General features: G+C 44.7%; 1 protein-coding gene across 1 annotated transcript in view; it reads right to left on the reverse strand.

Annotated features, from left to right (window-relative positions):
- cc2d2a (coiled-coil and C2 domain containing 2A) overlaps positions 1-19,035 on the reverse strand; it is a 238,481-nt gene that overhangs the window by 23,294 nt on the left and 196,152 nt on the right. Inside the window, exons 34-37 of the mRNA XM_037698350.1 lie at positions 12,498-12,632; positions 12,265-12,384; positions 12,134-12,192; positions 11,864-12,041 (exon numbers count right to left, since the gene is read on the reverse strand). Coding sequence (XP_037554278.1) covers positions 11,864-12,041; positions 12,134-12,192; positions 12,265-12,384; positions 12,498-12,632 — 492 coding nt within the window. The remainder of the gene's footprint in view (positions 1-11,863; positions 12,042-12,133; positions 12,193-12,264; positions 12,385-12,497; positions 12,633-19,035) is intronic.

Genomic DNA, 19,035 nt, shown 5'->3' on the forward strand with positions numbered 1-19,035 from the left:
AAACTCGCCAAAACAAAACTCTCTCTGTCTCTGAGAACAGTTTAATCTGTTCCATAACAATTCTTGCTGTTTTCTGACTTCTAGTAACCTCTTACGTCACAAACCACACCCCTGTCTGGTTGATATTGACCAATCAGGAACTATCAAATATACCGGAAATAGAGCCCTTTAAATGCCGGTACTTCCTAGTTCTCTGAGTTCTGAGATGTTCGCAGTTCTGTGAAGTCGTTTGGGAGAACAGAAGTCCAGCCATGATAAGGCTCTTCCGAGTTTGGATTATAACATCTTCCACCTCTGAGTGGAACTTCTGAAGGACTCCACTCATGTGAAGTCCACTTGCTGAGGTGAGCTTGTGTCGGACGGAATCTCGTCACTACTTCGGACGAGTCACAGCCATCCTATGGAGACGCTGGACAGGTAGCGTTAACTGGAACTCCGTATCTGCTGATTCATCTTCAGAGAGGTAATGAGTCAAGTTTACTACCGAGCGTACCGAGGAAAAGCTGGGTTCGAATGGAGAGTGTCGGTTCTGGTCAACACTCCCCCTCACACACCATCTTTTACTTCCTTTAAACTCCATCTTTCCATCTTTAAACTCTCCTATCTGCTAAAATCATTACAGATAATTTTTAGAAATGTCTGAAGCAAAGTTCTCATCCACCGCCGTGTGGATAATTGATCATAATTGTATAGCTCGCTGATTAATGATGTTGTTATTTTCATATTTTGCCAAATTAATGTAAATGTTTGATGTTAAACTTTGATTCTGTAAAATAAATGACCACATTCATTTTGATGGGTCAAAGATAAATGACGTCTCACGTTACATTTCATTAAATTCGATGCACATTTTATTCAGTCCAGAAAAATGAAGAATCCGTTTTAATTGATGAATATATCTCAGCATCTGTTCATCTACACTTCCCCTCAGGGTGAACTCAGACCAAGGTACACACTTCACAGCTGAAGTGATGAAAGAACTGTGGAAGGTGCTAGGCATCAAAGTCAACTTCCATGTTGGCTACCACCCACAGGCCTCAGGCCAAGTGGAGAGAGCAAACAGAACTGTGGTAAGTATTTTGAAGAAATACGTAGCCGCAAACCACAAGGACTGGGACGTGAAACTCCCTCTGGTCCTCATGGCCATAAGGGCCACTCCACACACATCGACTGGCATCTCTCCCTTCGAGATGATGACGGGTCGACAAATGACTCTCCCTCTACACCTGTTGTACCAACCAGGCGATGCCGCCATGGCAACAGCCTACATCACACAACAATACATGAATGACTTGGAAGAACACCTTAAAAACACCTTTGCGTTTGCCCAGAGAAACTTGGAAAAATCCGCTGAAGGATGAAAGGCGTACTATGACCAAAAGGCCTCTCACGAGGAACTCCAAGTTGGAAATAGGGTCTGGTACTACACGTTCGTCCCCACAACCGGGAAAAGAGAGTCCGGGACCGGAAATCTCGCCCGCAAACTGATGCTCAGGTGGACTGGACCCCACATGATAACAGACAAACTGTCTCCAGTTGTCTATCAGATCAAAATCAGAAAAGGCCAAAAAGAGCCAATCGTTAAATGGGTACATCGAAACCAGGTCAAACTACACAAGGCGTTCAATAACTCCACAAGAGACAAAGATCTCACAAACTCAGACCTCGTGGGAAAAAGGTCGTCCAAGCAGAAACGGGGGGGGGGGGGGGGGGGATCAAAAAAACAAACCTCAAGTCGTTCGTCTAAAGGGACAACAGACAATTGAACCAAACTATATTTTGCCATGTAAATCTAACTTAAACCAAGTTAGGATGGAAGAATAGTTTGGAATGCCCTTCTATAGGTATAAATCCCTATATATAATTTTCAGCATGAACCACCCTTTAATTGGTACCTGTAGCTGATCTAAACCATGATGGCTTACACATCAGGTGCATATAGGTTAAGGTCTTATGTAAAATCTCACTCATAAGCCCAACTAAAACCACATAAATGCATGAACACACAGAACCAGAATGGCATCCACTGGGAACCACCAGCAGCAACCTTCGCTGAAGGGACCTACAACTCCAACGTGGGTCTCCAATCTCCATCCAGTGGTCGCCTCTGCAGTTCAATCGAGGAAACCCCTCTACATGCTGATCAATCAACACCTCCAATCGTTGTGGATTAAATGACTTTTTCCAATGGATTACAGACTTTGTTTCCAAGGGGTTAAAGCATTGCTGCAATGGAATTACTAACAACATTATGGAATTACTAGAACCGTTGTGGGATTACCTTCTTTGACCTTTGTTTTCCTCTTGCCAGATTACATCAAGATCAAGGACATTCGGAGGTGTAAGTTCATGTTGGAATTCATCCCCATGGACAGGCGATGATTTCCAAAGGGGGGACTGTAGTGAACTAGGCCTCCGACAACAGTCTGTCTCTGAAGACCTTCAGGGGACAGGAACTGCTATTTCATTGATTTGAATCCAGAAATACAAATGATCTCATCAAGAGACTATTTAATTGTATCCTGAATTAATCAATTGAAAGAACACTTCTTTTTTATATTATCATTACTATTTTACAATATCTTGATAATCAAAAAGTGTGTTTAGTTCATACCATTTCTAAATGTTGAAGTGAACCACTCATTTAAATCAACTGTGAAACAAAATTAATGATTTTTAAACCTCATCAGATTTTTGATCATACAGTTAAATGCCTATTTACGAAGTAAGTGTGCATTTAGTCTTCTGTCTGAATGAGGAGTAGTGATGTCGGTCAAAAGTCAGAGACAAACAGAGACGAGTTATTACCATACCATACCATACCAATTTATTTATAGAGCACTTAAAACAGCAACAAGGCCAACCAAAGTGCTGTACAAAAGAAAACAAACATGCACAGCGGACAGGAAAACATAAAATAGAAATACAGATACAAATAGCAGCAGAAGCTAACTAAAATGGCCAACAGTGTAGAGTACAGAACGGACCAAAACAAATCACAACGTGGTAAAGGCAAGAGAATAGAAGTGGGTCTTCAAGCGAGACTTAAAGACTGAGAGTGTGGGAGCCTTCCGGACACTCAGTGGCAACTCATTCCACAGTCGTGGACTTGCAACAGAGAAAGCCCTGTCACCTCTGAGCTTACGACGGGTTTCTGGGACTGAGAGAAGCATCTGGTCTGCTGACCTCAGAGCGCGGTGGGACATATGGCTGCAGAAGATCAGTGAGATAGGATGGGGCAGAACTGTTCAGTGATTTGAAAACATACATGAGAATTTTGAATTGGATCCGAAGGTGAATGGGTAGCCAGTGCAGGGAGGCCAAAACTGGCGTGATGTGCTCTCTATAGCCTGTACCAGTTAAAAATCGGGCTGCAGCATTTTGGACCAGTTGTAGACGAGCAATTGAGGACTGACTGATTCCAAACAGAAGTGAATTGCAGTAATCAAGCCTAGATGTTATGAAGGCGTGGATCACTGTCTCAAGGTTCTTTTTGGAGAGTATAGGCTTCAGCTTAGACAGCCGTCTCAGCTGAAAAAAACAGGATTTGACCATCATGTTTACGTGACTGTTGAGTTTTAAGGACGGGTCCATTATCACCCCCAGATTAGTGACCTTTTGTTTCTCTAGCGGGGCTAGAGAGAAAAGGTCAATGTCATGGTTCATGAGTGAGCTACTGGGATGGAACAGCATGACTTCAGACTTTTTCTCATTGAAGCTTAAGAAGTTTAAAGCCATCCAGTCCTGGATGTCAGCCAGGCAGTCAAGAAGAGGCTGAATAGAGCGTGTGTCTCTGTGCCTCAGGGGGAAGTAAATTTGGCAATCATCGGCGTAGAAATGAAAGGGTATGTTGTGTTTGCGGAAGATAGCACCTAGTGGCAGTAGGTATAAAGAAAAGAGAAGGGGACCGAGGATGGACCCCTGTGGTATCCCCCACTGCAGCGCTGTTGATGCCGAACTAAAATCTTTGATATTGGCACAGAAGGTTCTGTCAGAGAGGTAGGACCCAAACCATTTAAGGGCTGACCCTGTGATGCCCACCCACTGCTCCAGTCTAGAAATGAGGATCTTGTGGTCGATGGTGTCAAAAGCAGATGTAAGGTCCAATAGGACAAGCAGCACAGAATCACCTGCGTCTGTGGATATGAAAATGTCATTAAAAACCTTCAGTAGAGCAGTTTCAGTGCTATGGAGAGATTTGAAGCCAGATTGGAATAACTCTAGGATAGCGTGATCTCCCAAAAACTGTTTCAACTGAGACTCCACAATTTTTTCCAGTAGTTTAGAGATGAATGGGAGTCTGGAGACAGGCCGGAAGTTGGACATGACTGAGGGGTCAAGGCTAGGTTTTTTCAGGAGGGGCTCGACAGCAGCATGTTTAAAAGTTTTTGGCACCACACTTGAGGATAAACTGCTATTCAGAATAGCGAGAATAAAAGGACCCAGGGTAGGAAAAACTTCCTTTAGTAGTCGAGGGGGGACCACATCAAAGGAGGAACCAGATGGCTTCATGCTGCACATTACCTGCTCCAGAGAAGACAGAGAGATGGGCTCAAAGTGGTCAAACACAGCCACACACTGAGATGGGATGGACAGATCATGAGCTGGTGGAGAAATGAGTGCCCGGGTGTTTGCCACTTTTTCTAAAAAGAAATGGAGGAAGTTTTCACACAGCTCAGTTGAGGCTTCCAGAGGTGAAGTCTCAGTGAGGTGTAGAACTGAGTTCAGGGTGGGGAAAAGAACTCGGGGGTTGTGGGAGTTGGAGACAATTAAATCAGAGAAGAATTTACATTTGGCAGCTTTAACGGTTTTCTGATAGTGACGCCAACTCTCCCTTAACATTTGAAAAGAAACCTGCAGCCTGTCCTTCCTCCACCTTCGTTCAGCTCTGCGACACTGCCGCCTAACGGCTCGCGTGATGTCATTCAGCCAAGGCTCTGATTTAAATTTCGTTTTTCTGGTCTTAAGGGGAGCAACACGGTCCAGAACATCTAAACAGGTAGAGTTGAACTGAGAGGTTAGCTCCTCAGTGGTAAGAGACACCGGGAACTGTTCGATCCTCTCAGAATTAAAACCTTCATTAAAACAAGCAGCAGTGAAACGGTTAATGGAACGCGTACGTGCAGGAACGCACGTCTTAGCCGTAGGACAAGGGGGGGGTGAAGTCAAACAATACAGGCATGTGATCTGAAAAAACATTTTCACCGATTTCCAAATTAGAAACAGAGACATCGCGTGTTAAAACGAGGTCCAGCGTGTGACCTTGTTCCTGGGTGGGACCGTGTACCTGCTGAGCTAAGCCAAAAGAGTCCAATAAATCTAGAAAGTCCTTCACTAAGGGCTTCTCCTGACAACACACATGCAAATTAAAGTCACCAATAAGCAAAAAGTGAGTGTATCTCTGTGTGATATCAGCCAAAAAGTCAGAGAATTAATTTATGAAGTCCTTAGAACGAGGGGGGCGATAGACGAGTGCACACAGAACCGTAGGAGAGTGACCGAGTTCAAAGACGCTTAGCTCAAAGCTGGCGCGGGACACCGGGATGGACAACTGTTTACAGGCCAGGTTTGCTTTAAAAACTGTTAATAATTCCCCCCCCCCCCCCCCGCGCCGACCTGATGGCCGCGGGGCATTGAAACACAGACAGTCCGGGGGTAGTAGTTCCACCAAGGCGCTGGACTCACCATCAGAAATCCAAGATTCCGTGACGAACAGAAAATCCAACTCCTGATCTTTAAAAAAGTCATTGAGGATAAGTGTCTTGTTGGAAACAGACCTTGCGTTGATTAAACACATCCTGATAGGGTCCAACACAGGCACAGCCGTGGAGGGAGACGCTCGCGCCAGCGGGCGCAGGTTATGAAGAACGGCACCTCCAGGTCTGCTGGTGCGGCGCACAGGTAAACAACTCCAGGTGTTTCCATGGGCTGAGCACGCGGGCAGCTGGCCAGCAGCCGGGCCCCGGGAGCACCACGGGTCAGCGAGGAGATGATCAGATCCAAAGCGAGTCTTGATAGAATAATCCACACTTTGCCTCAGTTTCACCAAAATCCCTGCACACTTCCCACGACGTCTGCGACGTTTCCTCCATGGAGAAAGGCCAGGGTCACGCAGAAGGAATGCAGGAATCTCAGATAGGACCGGTGGAGGAGAGTGCTGGCTGCTGTTCAAAAACTCCGCGGGAATTTCAGCAACTGTACGGAGCTCCAAAAGTGCCCGACGATCATACTGCAAATATGACTCGGCACACTGCACAAACTATTGTAAAAATAACAAAAATAAAATACAAGCAGAGAACGAGAGACGGGCAGCCCTACACACCGGCGCCATCTTGGAATGGAATATTAGAACAAAGTGTCTTGTTTTTAAACCTTGCAGACAGTAAATAACTTCAACTGGCACCTGCGTTTATCTCACCTCGTCATAATATTTTCCTGTCTGTACTAACCGTTTTTTTTAAACATTCCTGCTGTCTCTTGACTTCTAGTGACCCTCTGACATCACTAGAAACACCCCCCTGCTGGTTGTTTCAACCAATCAGGAAGTACCACGTAACAGGAAGTGTATACCCCTTTAAAAGGAACACTTCGTGGAACTATTCAGTCAGTCCTGGAAGTCAGTCCTGGAACTCAGTCGGAGTCTAAAGTCTTAGTCTTCACGAGTCTTAGTCTCTTCTAAGTCTTGCTGGAACTTTCGGTCAGAGATGAGACTCACTTAAGCAGTGGATGAATGGGACCATGTGAAGGTGTCCCTCCATTTCAACGGAGTCACAGCTCGCATCGCTGCGCACTCAACCCGAGCAGTAAATGCTCCACTTCTAAGGAAGCTTATTCGGTGGAACCGAGTACTTCGGCATTTATTCTGTTGATCGGAGCATATGGAACTACTTCTAAAGATTCTCAGCCACCCTGACCGGAGACGCTGAAAAGGGAGCGTGAGATGGACCTCTGTACTGGAGTTGATTTATCTTCTGCAAAGGTAACAAGTCGTTGCACGCACTGAGTGTACCGCGGGCTGAGCTGGTATCAAAAGAAGGGTGCCATTCCGGGTCAACAGATCTATTATCATCCATCTAAACCAGGGGTGCCCAACCTTTTTTGAACCAAGAGCTACTTTTGAAGTCGGCAATTTGCCGAGAGCTACTCGTCCAGTCTCATTATCAACAAACATAATTTTTCATCAATCCCTACTCCTCACTTCTTTAAAGTAAATAAAACAGAACGTGATGTGTCTATAGGAGACAACTTTTTATGCAAGCTGTATAAAATAAATGTGTCTCTACCTTAGTGGGACTTCTGACACTGAAAGGAGGAGGCCAGGGTCTCATAAGCTGGGCAGTATGAGGTGGTTGCGAGGCGCAGGCAGGTCTCCAGATGATCATCATTCATTGTGGATCTGTTTTTGGACTTGATGATTTTCATGTGTGAAAAAGCAGACTCACACAGGTAGGTAGATCCAAAAAGTGCTGTTAAGTTCAAAGCACATCTTCGGATGTTAGGATACTTTTCTTCTGACAGCAGACTCCAGAACTCTCCATCCACGCCAGGTGATGCTCTGGATTTGATCCCAATGTCATTTTGCAGAGTCAACACCTCATTTTCAACACCAGAGCTGTCCAGCTGAAACACGGACACCAATTTGGACACAACATCATCCACATCAACATTTCCAAAAGGATAACACATGTAGCCGGTAACAGGCTCGATGGAGGAAAAGTCAGTAAATCGTCTCTCAAATTCTGCTGAGATGCTCTGAACCTGCTTAGAATAGTGTGCACTGTCCAGTTGTGGGACCTCTTTCCCTTGGCGCTGTAGCTCTGCCTCCATGTGTGGGAAGTTTCGCAGGTCCCTGCGTTGCAGCCGACTTGTGAGCAGTTGCAGCCTGCTTTTGAAGGTGCTCACAGAACTGATCATGTGGATTATGTTTTTGTCCTTTCCCTGAAGCTCCAAATTCAGTTCATTGAGCAGGCTGGTGAGATCTGTGAGGAAGGCTAAATCCAAAAGCCACTGGGTGTCCTCTAGTTTTTAATGTTCACCATGATCTGACAGCTTCAGAAAATCCCTGATCTCAGGCAACAGCTCACTGAATCTGTCCAGAAATTTACCTCTGCTTAGCCACCTGACGTCCATGTGCAGAAGCAGGTCTGTGTGGTCTGCTCCTGCCTCCTCCAAGTGAGCCCGGAACAACCTCCTCTGCAGACTCCTGGCCCTTATAGAGCACACAGTTTTCATGGCAACATCCATCACTTCCTTCATGTTTAAAATCTTCCCACACAGGGCCTGTTGGTGGATGATGCAGTGATAGTGCAAAATGTCTGGGAAAGCATCATTCTGCTTGCAGAGTGCAACAAATCCACTGGTGTGACCAGTCATTGCTGGAGCGCCATCAGTTGTTATAGAAATTAGTTTAAAGAGGGGCAAGTTGCTTTTATTAACAAACTCCATAAACGCATTAAAAATATCTTCTCCTCTTGTGTGTCCCTTCAAAGGCAAGACGGTGAGCAGCTCCTCTTGCACTCATGTCTGCAAAGGCCATTCTGATAAAAACACACAGCTGGGCTACATCCACCATGTCTGTCGACTCATCAAACTGAAGAGAGAAACACTCACATTGTTCCACGTCCTTTTTTAGCTGCTCCTCCACATCCACAGCCATTCCCTCACATCGCCGTGTCACTGTTTGTCTGGACAACTGCACGTCTTTAATAGCAGCTACGATCTCACTTTTATTTTTAAAATCATGAAAAAGCGCATCTGCAGCCTCAATAAACGCTTCTTTCATAACTTGTCCATCGCTGAAAGACTTCTTATGTTGAGCCAGGATGCGGCTAACACGGTAGGAAGCTATCGTAGCAGCTTTACCTTTTGTGCTGGGCCGAGTGAAGACTGATTGCTGGGCTGCAAGCTTGTTTTTTAGCTCCCGCACTTTCTGAGTCCGTAAAGAACTTTTAAGAGGGAAATCTGTCTCAAACCGTTTGTGCATCGTCTTGAAATGCCGCTCCAAGTTACACTTTTTGGGTAAGGCAACGCTCGAATTACAGATGAGGCAAATGGACTTCGAATTAGAATAAACAAAAAAATACTCCTCCCACTCTGTGTGAAAATAATAAGTTTTTGTTTGCTTGTTCGCTAGTTTTCCATCCATGTTTTCTGCGCACCGACATTACTCCACTACTGAGCCTAAAGTCTCGTGAGAGCGCTGTGTCACCGCACCCAAAACTCGCGAGACTATGTCTGTGAGAATACAAGTCAAGGTTTCGCTTCGCGGGCGACTGGGAACCAGGTCGCCCACGAGCGACTGGTTGGGCACACCAGATCTAAACCTCCTTTTTAAACCTTTAAACTTCTATTTCTCCTCTTTAACTTTTCTATTCGCCAGTAATCAAGCTCGATGCCTTCAGAGGTGAATCAGTCTCAATCAGTAATGTTCTGTTGTCTTGTTAGTAAAGCTTGCCAAGTTTATTAATCAGAAACAGATCAGCAACTCAATGTGTACATGTTTTGATGTTAAATTTTGATTCTGTTAAATAAATGACCACATTTATTCTGATGGGTCAAAGATAAAATGGCGTCTCATGTCACTGATTAAACAATCCACTCACAGTTATCTTCGTCACATGGCAGAAATTTAACTAAAAAAAGAAAAGAATCTGTTGTAATTAAACAATTAATATTCTTTGTGCTTGAACTAGCTTTAAGAATAATTAATTAGTAGTGTGTCTACAGCAAAGCTGTCCTGACATACTAATAGGATCACCAATTCCACCATTGTTGCGCAGAAAGATAGTGCAACAATACCAGAATGGAGTTACTCAGCGTAAAATAGCAAAGACTTTTAAGTTATCATCACTGACCGTGCATAACATCATCAAAAGATTCAGCGAATCTGGAACAATCGCTGTGCGTAAGGGTCAAGGCCATAAAACTCTACTGGATGCTCATGATCTCCGGGCCCTTAAACGTCACTGCACCTCAAACAGGAATGCCACTGTCAAGGAAATAACAGAATGGGCTCAGGAATACTTCCAGAAAGCATTGTCAGTGAACACAATCCACCGTGCCATCCGCCGTTGCCAGCTGAAACTCTACAGTGCAAAGAGGAAGCCATTTCTAAGCAATCTCCACAAGCTCAGACGTTTGCACTGGGCCAGGGGTCATTTAAAATGGAGTGTGGCAAAATGGAAGACTGTTCTGTGGTCAGATGAGTCACGATTTGAAGTTCTTTATGGAACACTGGGACGCCATGTCATCCGGACCAGAGAGGACAAGGATAGCCCAAGTTGTTAACAACGCTCCTTTCAGAAGCCTGCAACACTGATGGTATGGGGTTGCATGAGCGCTTGTGGCATGGGCAGCTTGCATGTCTGGAAAGGCACCATTAATGCAGAGAACTATGTTCAGGTTCTAGAACAACATATGCTCCCATCTAGACGTCCAATCTTTCAGGGAAGACCCTGCATTTTTCAATACAATAATGCCAGACCACATTCTACAGCAATCACAACATCATGGTTACGTAGGAGAAGGATCCGGGTACTGAAATGGCCAGCCTGCAGTCCAGATCTTTCACCTATAGAGAACATTTGGCGCATCATAAAGAGGAAGGTGCGACAAAGAAGGCCCAAGACGATTGAACAGTTAGAGGCCTGTATTAGACATGAATGGGAGAGCATTCCTATTTCTAAACTTGAGAAACTGGTCTCCTCTGTCCCCAGACGTCTGTTGAGTGTTGTAAGAAGAAGGGGGGATGCCACACAGTGGTAAAAATGGACTTGTCCCAACTTTTTTGGGATTTGTTGACGCCATGAAATTTGGAAACAACAGATTTTTTTTTCCCTTAAAATGATACATTCTCTCAGTTTAAACTATTGATCTGTGATTTGTGTTTTATTCTGAATAAAATATTAGATGTTGGCACCTCCACATAATTGCATTCAGTTTTATTCACAATTTGCTTAGTGTCCCAACTTTTTTGGAATCCGGTTTGTACGTAAACAAACTACTTTTTGCTAAGGGCACTCTTCCTGTTTTCCTGGACAATCACCTCTAAGTCCTTGAAGTTCATTCATTCAACTTTTATTTATACAGGTTAATCCCATTGAGCCTCGGGGACTCAATTACAAGAGAGACCTGATTTCTTTAACAAAGAGTGATGACAACAGTGGACAATCATAAAAGAGGCATACAAATTATTATTATTATCATTTTTACAAATTAAAATAAAATGACAACCAAAAGGACAGTCAAAAGGAAAAAGTAGCAAAAAAAAAAAACCCGGCTAGATTATAAGGATGTAGAAAACTAAAAACAGGAACATGTCTTCATTGGTTTTTGCCATGAACTTAGCAGATGTTTGAAGCCACTTAGAGAGGTCAAGGTCAAGAGCTTCAGATCTTTTTGCAAGATATTCCAGGGAACAGAGTAGGAGAAGGCCCTTTTGCCTAGTTCAGTCTGCACTGAGATAACACTGCATGTAATAATGTCCTGAGAGTGCACACTGTAACTGCATTCACGCAGAGACGTAAGAGATGTATGAAGGGAGAAGACCAAGAAGTGATTTAAAGATGAAAATGTACCAATGGGAGAGTCGGCATCAAGTCCTGCATCTTTGTGGCCTCTGCTCCTTTTAGCCTCACTGTTCCACCAGACTCTCTCTCATTCACACACCTGGGCTGTTCTGAAATGTAATCTCGCTGTGCTTCGGTGCAGTGACAATAAAGCTGATTCTATGTACTCCGTCTTGCTACGGCTGACTTTCATTCATCTTTTTTCAAGTGCATACCTCCACCTCTCCTCTTCCACTTTTTCTCACAAAAGATGTCATCTGCAAACACCACAGCCATAAACTGTGTTTAATACTTGCCCTGTAATCTCCCAGCAGGCTCTGCAGCTCGTGGCGATGGCCCTCGGTCACTTCCTGCCCTCTGCTCAGTTCCAGTTTGGGCAGGAATTGTTTTAAAATGGTGTTGCAGTATCGATTCCAGCGAGTTGGGTTACGAGGGCGCCAGTTCATGATCTTTTCCTTCAGAATCTTCTCGATTCTTGTCAAAGTTAAACAGTAGACATGTTTTATCTAGTCAGATCTGAGGGGCAGTTGTAACAATGTAAAAGGAGTTCACCTCATGTTACTTGCCTGTCCTGAAGTTCCACAGCAGCTGCTTTGTCTGCATGACGGTACACCAGCTCCTCGGGCTAAAAGGGATGTAAAATTAGTAGGAAAATGAGCACATGCATGATTAGAAATAAAAGCTGACTAAGGCTCACCTGCACGCTAAACAGCCCTGGATGGGAGAAGCGGGAAAAAAATGGTTTCCACAGATTGCTTTTTGTGATGTCTAAACTGATGTTTAGCGGTGACGTTTTTTGCTGAACGTTGAACCAAACCTAAACATGTTACAATAAAGAACATCCTCTGAAAAATTAAGATCACGTTGGGATGGGATGTTTTTATGAAGAAAAAAGTGCATGTCAAATAGTAGATTTTACTTTTAACTCACATTATCAGAATTAACCAAGCAGCCCACTGTTTGGAGGGGGCAGAAGGGGTCATCCCTCTCATAACACTGGCCGCAGGTGGGGTTCCAAATAAAGTAGCCACTTGGTTCATGGGTTAGAACATATGCCGTGGGTCCCTGAGAAAAAACAAGTCCACAATTTCAGGAAGCTGCTCCAGAACAAAGGAAACATTTATCCCCATCCATATAGAGATGGTGCTGCATGAATGTGTGTGTGGCGGTAAATGAGGGCACAGTATGTTGTAAAGAGCTTTGAGTATCTTGGTAAGATAGAAAGGTGTTCTATAAGTACAGTCTATTTACCATCTTTGTTGCATGTGGTTACAGTCAGAAGTTCAGTTTTTGTTTCTCCTGTTCCTCCATGGACTTCACATCTTCGTGAGGAGTGACAAAATAATACTGTAGCTTATTTCAAGTACCAGCAAAGTTCCCTTCAGTTGCATGTGACCCTAGAAAACATGCTTTTTTTGCCGCAGGGAGTAGGTTTTTTTTTTTTTTTTTCACCATTCTCACTTTGTCATGTGCGTTCCTAATAAGTTATGAACAAATACAATAATACAATACAATACAACTTTATTTATAGAGCACTTTAAAACAACACTGTTGGCCAAAGTGCTGTACACTAGGACATACAAAAACATAAAAACCCCACACGTTAAAAATGTGAAATAAAATAAAGATAACAAATAAAATAAAACAAATAACTTAGAGTCATTAAAACCAACATTTCAAACTGAAGTAAAAGCCAAAGAGAAAAGATGTGTCTTCAGAGAAGACTTAAAAACAGGAAGTGAGCCAGCTTGTCTGACATGCAGAGGCAGCTCGTTCCACAGTTTAGGGGCAGCGACTGAGAACGCTCGGTCACCTCTCAGTCTCCTGTTGGACCTTGGGACGACCAGCAGCAGCTGATCTGCTGACCTGAGAGAGCGAGAAGGAGTGTACAGCTGGAGCAGGTCGGACAGATACTGTGGGGCGAGACCATGAAGACATTTGAAAACAAATAAAAGAACCTTAAAATTAATCCTGAAGCGAACCGGGAGCCAATGTAGTGATTCTAAAACAGGGGTGATGTGTTCTCGTTTTTTGGTACCAGTTAAAAGGCGGGCAGCTGCGTTCTGAACCAGCTGAAGTCGAGTCAGTAATGACTGGCTCAGACCGACATAAAGAGAATTACAGTAATCCAGGCGAGTTGTGATGAAAGCATGGATTTATGGCTGCCTTGTCATTTTGGGAGCCATGCATGACCCGTGTCTCTCCCCTCTGCAGCTGACGCGATAAATAAACTCGACCGTCACCTACTCAGTCCTCTGCTGCTGTTTTTATGTCCATGCGCTCTGGACGTCACTCACAGCGCGCATGCAACAAAGAGTAAACTCAAGCAAGAGCGATGCCTCCTCTTTCCTCTTTTGCTTTGACAAAATGTTTTAGTTTTATCGATGAGTTTGTCAAAGCACAATTTACAGAAGTAATGTTTAAAAATGTTAGGACTTGATTCTTTGCTAACAAAATTAACTCACCTCCTCAGTTAAGCTGCTGTTTTTTGATGCTCTGGACGCTTGTCACTCACAGCATGCAGGCGACAAAGAGTAACTCAAAGCAAGAGGGTTACCTGCCCCCTCTTTCCACTTTCGCGTTGACAATTGTTTTTGTTTGTTTTATCGATGAATGTGCTCATTGATCCTGACTTCCTCATTTTAATTTTTAAAAAATCAGCATAAATTGTTCTATTCATTTTTTTTTTTTTGTAGGTCAAAGTGTTTCATATAACACTCCTGAGTTAAAATGTTGCTGATCAATTTGAATTTATTATTATTTATTGATTATATTTAATTGTATTTTTCAGTATCAAATTGTACAAAATGTTTACAGTTAAAAAAAATATATATATATTTTTTCCAGGCAAATTGATAGACTAAAAAAGCAATGTTAATTCTTCCTTGTAAGTTGATCTATGTTCTTTTTTTTTCCGTTAATGTTAATAAGGACACAATGTTAGGTAGAGGTGTATTTATAACAATTTTATAGACATACTATTTACAGTCGCTGCGGAGAGTTGGGGGGGGGGGGTTACTTCTTCCTGGGGGGGGGGGGGGGGCATAAGAGAAAATAATTGAGAAGCACTGTCTTATGACAATATGCTTTGTCCATGCATGCCATGCAGTGCTGCTCTTGGCCTTGGCATCTGCTAAACATGTTATTGATGCCCATGAACCTACAGTGTGCCGCTCCTGCACCAAGTCTGGTCCTGGAGATGTCAGTGTCTCACTACAGCTCAACACTACTGAAGGGGGTGTTTTCTCCAAATATTCGTATAGCTTTTTTTCCCACTACCTTTTTCTTTACTGGAGGTACAGCAGTTAAATAAGTTGTATCCAGTCTGGGCACTGTAGGCCTACTTGAACAGGACTAGCAGCTTTTGGAAGAGCGATAGGCTCTTTTTATCCTTGACAAATTCTCATATGTTCCCAGGTCCAGGCCTCCCTTACAAAAAAGATCTGTGATCTCAATGGCATTTGCCTGGTTAACTAAAGGTTAATCAATCAATCAATCAATCATATGGGCAAGCCTATCATAAAGCCGTGTCTCTCTCACTGGATTGTGACCACAGTTGCCTTGGCCTATACAAGTCAGGGCCTTCAGGCACTTGAGACCTACTTACCCAATCCACCCGTGACGTGGCTGCATCTTGGGCCCTTTTTAAAGGGGTCTCTATTCAGGACATATGTACAAGTTGGTCCTCACCACTTGCTTTTGCTTGATTGTACAAGTTGAACGTCTTCGTCCCAGGTGTGGGCTTTACTGTATTAAACTCTGGGCTTTTGCTGGAACAGGCCGAGTATCTTTGGGTGCTAGTGGTTGCTAGAGCTAAGCTGTCTGGCTATATGGGAGTCTCCATATCCCTTAGTGAGACATCAAAATAAAAGCTTTGATAATGCTTTAATAAATGCTTTTCTCAGGGTAGCTCTGATAACTGATGTTACGCACGTAACCTAAAGTTTTACACTTCCATGGAATGAAAAAGGCCTGATCAAGACAGTGGCCCCTGCTCCAAAAGCAACACCCTCAAATTCTACTGAAATCTACAACAACTCACATGGACAAACCAAACGTCTTCTGAAGAAAAGTTTTATAATCACATGACTCAAAGATTAAATGATCTGGTTGCAATGTAAAGAAGCATGTTTGAAGGAATCATTGTGAGGCTTTTGAATCTACGAACACTGGTCCACTGATCAAAAACCCAAACTCATGACCTCAGCCTGACTGAAAATTTGTAGACTTTGCTTAAAAAACAAAAAATGAACTGTTTTCTTTAACAGCTTTACCATTTCTACCAATTATAGTGGTCAAATGTCATCCAGAATTCTGCCAGAAGTTCCAATAAATTCAAGCTTGTGCACTTAGTTGTTTTTTAATTTGCTGAAGTTCTATGTCATCCCTACTGACCACCAGAGGGCGGTCATGAAAGCATTGAATGTTCCCTTTGCGCATGCGCCATTCGAGTAATAACTCCAACAGAGTCACAGGTGTGACATGGATGACCAATCAGAGGCTATATAGCCTGATGTCATCCGCAGTTCTACTCCTTTTTTTTTTTCTTGCGCGCGGTTCAATTCTGGGCATCAGCCCTTTGGACCTTTTCACTGTCGTCGGAGGCCCGACTGCCCGTTGGCTGGAGTAGCGTGTTCGCCCTCCTAGGGGCTGCAACAGTTTAGCCTTCTTTAAAGATATTTCTGCTGTTCATTGGGGACTACAGCAGTTTTCGCACCCCTCCCAACTTGCAGTGTCTGACTACTGTGTGTGTGATTCAACACTGGTGAGTAGTCTTTTTACTTATATTTTGCCTTGGTTAGAGGTAGCATTCCGCTCCGCTCCCAATTGTTGGAGGCTTCCAACCACATGGTTGGTTTCGATTGAGCTCCGAAGTTTATTGTTGCTTAGCGTAGCCAGCCGAGTTCCTGGCCTTTTTTTGATTGGTGAAGGCAAGTATTCGTGCACCCTCTTTCTATCATCCATCCATCCATTATCTTTTACTCGCTTCTTCCATTTTGGGTCACGGGGGTCGCCGGTGACCATGTCCAGCAATCACTGTGCGAGGGGTGGGGTACACCCATGACAGGTCGCAAGTCCATCATAGGGCCACATAGAGATAAACGAGACAAACAACCATTCACTCTCTCACTCACACCTAGGGACAATTTAGTTACCAATCAGCCTAACATGCATGTTTTTGGTCTGTGGGAGGAAACCGGAGTACCTGGAGAAAACCCATGCATGCATGGAGAGAACATACAAACACCACCCAGAAAGGCCTCCGGACTGGGATTTGAACCGGGGACTTGCTCGCTGAGAGGCATCAGCTCTACCAGTTGCGCCACCGTGCTGCCCCCCTCTTCCAATCGTTTTTCACCAAATGAGAGGCTGTGGCTGAGTGGTTATAGCAGTTGTCCTCCAATGCAAGAGTTGGGTTTTGAACCCACCAGCAGTCACATGTCTCAAGGCAAGACACTGAACCCCTCAATGCCTCCGATGTGTGTCCCATCGGTGTATGAATGTTATCTGAAACACTGATTAGTCTTTTTAGAAAGATTTGTTCAATTAGCTTTGTAGAGATCTAGTAGAGTGCTGTATGAATGGGTAAATGAGGACACAGATTGTAGTGTAAAGCGCTTTGAGTATCTCGATAAGATAGAAAAGTGCTATATAAGTGAAGTCTATTTACCATTTACCAACCTCATAGATGGTTGGACTGAGCTAGTGGTGCTAGCCTTTTCTGAGTTCTGGTTCTTGTTTTTAATTGGTGAAGGCAATCATTTGCACACCCTCTCCCAATCGTTCTCACCAACCTCATACAACGGTTGGACCAAGCTAGCGGTACTAGCCTCCCTACATTCTGGCCTTGTTTTTAATTGGTGAAGGCAAGCGTTCGCGCCCCCATCCCAATCATTTTTACCAACTTCATAAACGGTTGGCTTGAGCTAGCGGTGCTAGCTTCTCTGAGATCTGGCCTTGTTTTAACTGGGGAAGGCAAGTGTTCACGCCCCCTCTCTCAATTGTCCTCTTTTAACCAGCTGAGCTAGTGCTGTTAGCCTGTCTGAGTTTCTTTGCCTTGTTAATTGGTGACAGCAAGCGTGTGTGCCCCCTCTCTCAATTCTTGGCCTATACTTTTGTCCTTGCTTTCATCCTGTATCCTGGCGGTACCAGCCCCTTTGTTGAGTTGCAATTTTTTCTTTGACATGACTACACTGCCTAAAGGGGTGGCTGTGGCTGAGTGGTTAGAGCAGTCGTCCTCCAATGTGAGAGTGCTGTGTGGATGGCTAAATGAGGGCACAGATTGTAGGTAAAGCACTTTGAGTATCTTGAAATAAGATAGAAAGGCACTATATAAGTACAGCCCATTTACCATTTAAAGTAAGGAGCATGGACGGATCTCGCTGCTGCACAGATTGTGGGGCCGTGCTCCAGGCAGATGACGGTCACGACCTGTGCCTTGCCTGCCTTGGACATGACCATCTGGTGAAGGGTCTGCCAGAGAACCCCTGCATGAACTGCAGCTTCATGCCTCGTGCCGTAAGTGTGGCTTGGCTGGCCCAGTTTTGCCGTGAGCTCGGCAGTGACCTCCCGCCTTCTGGGTAGTAGGTCCCACCTAGGCGCTCGAAGCGCCGGACTGAGGCCGCAGTCTCTGTGGCCCCTCCTAGGAAGAGGCGAGCCAAGTCTGATCATGGCCATTGCATGTCGGCGATCGAACCTGCTGTTGCCTCGCTCATCGTATCACCAGAGGAAGCTCTACAAAGTGATGATCGGTGCTCTCGAGCTCAGTGTTGCGTCACGGATGAATTCCTCTGCAGAGCTTATTACGCCGGAGCACGTGCTGGTCACCTCTGTAATTCTATGGTGCACCTCATGCTTGCCCTTTCTGCGTCCCTTCAGGGCACTAGTGGTGCAACAGCAGCAATGGACTTAAGTGATACAGCGCTTCAGGCCTTTGCACTGATGACGAGAGAACTTGGCGCGTGATGTCCTTGGTCCAGGCTCGCCGACAGGTCTGGTTGGCACAGTCAACATTGACTGAGCCCTGTCGTAGAACCCTCTGTAATGTCCCAGCGGTGCTGGGGGAGTTGTTCGGTTTGGCTGCCTTGGAAGCACCGGAACGGACCATCCAGGCACGACAGACAAGGCAGCAGCTTTCAAGCCTTAGCAGGGCGATGCCCCCTCCACTTCCTCGGCATCCAAGGTGCCTGTCAGCTGACCCCAGCATTCGGCCCCCGCCTTGAGGTCATAATTGGCCGGGTAATCTTTACCCTCGTGCAGTACAGCAAAGACCCAGCAAGAGCTTTCGTGAGTCGGTCCACCAACCAGCAGGGCAGGTTCGGACCGGGGACCCCCCCCCCCCACACACACACACACGGCACCTAGGAGCCATGGAGAGAGACAGTAATGCCACCAGGCCGACCATCAGATATTTCTCCCCCTAGTAGCTCAGTTACTGGGCTGCTCACGCCATGGACCCATGGGCCGT

The sequence above is a fragment of the Nematolebias whitei genome, chromosome 3 (genome assembly GCF_014905685.2).
Source record: "Nematolebias whitei isolate Nwh7 chromosome 3, NemWhi1, whole genome shotgun sequence".
Taxonomy (NCBI): Eukaryota; Metazoa; Chordata; class Actinopteri; order Cyprinodontiformes; family Rivulidae; genus Nematolebias; species Nematolebias whitei.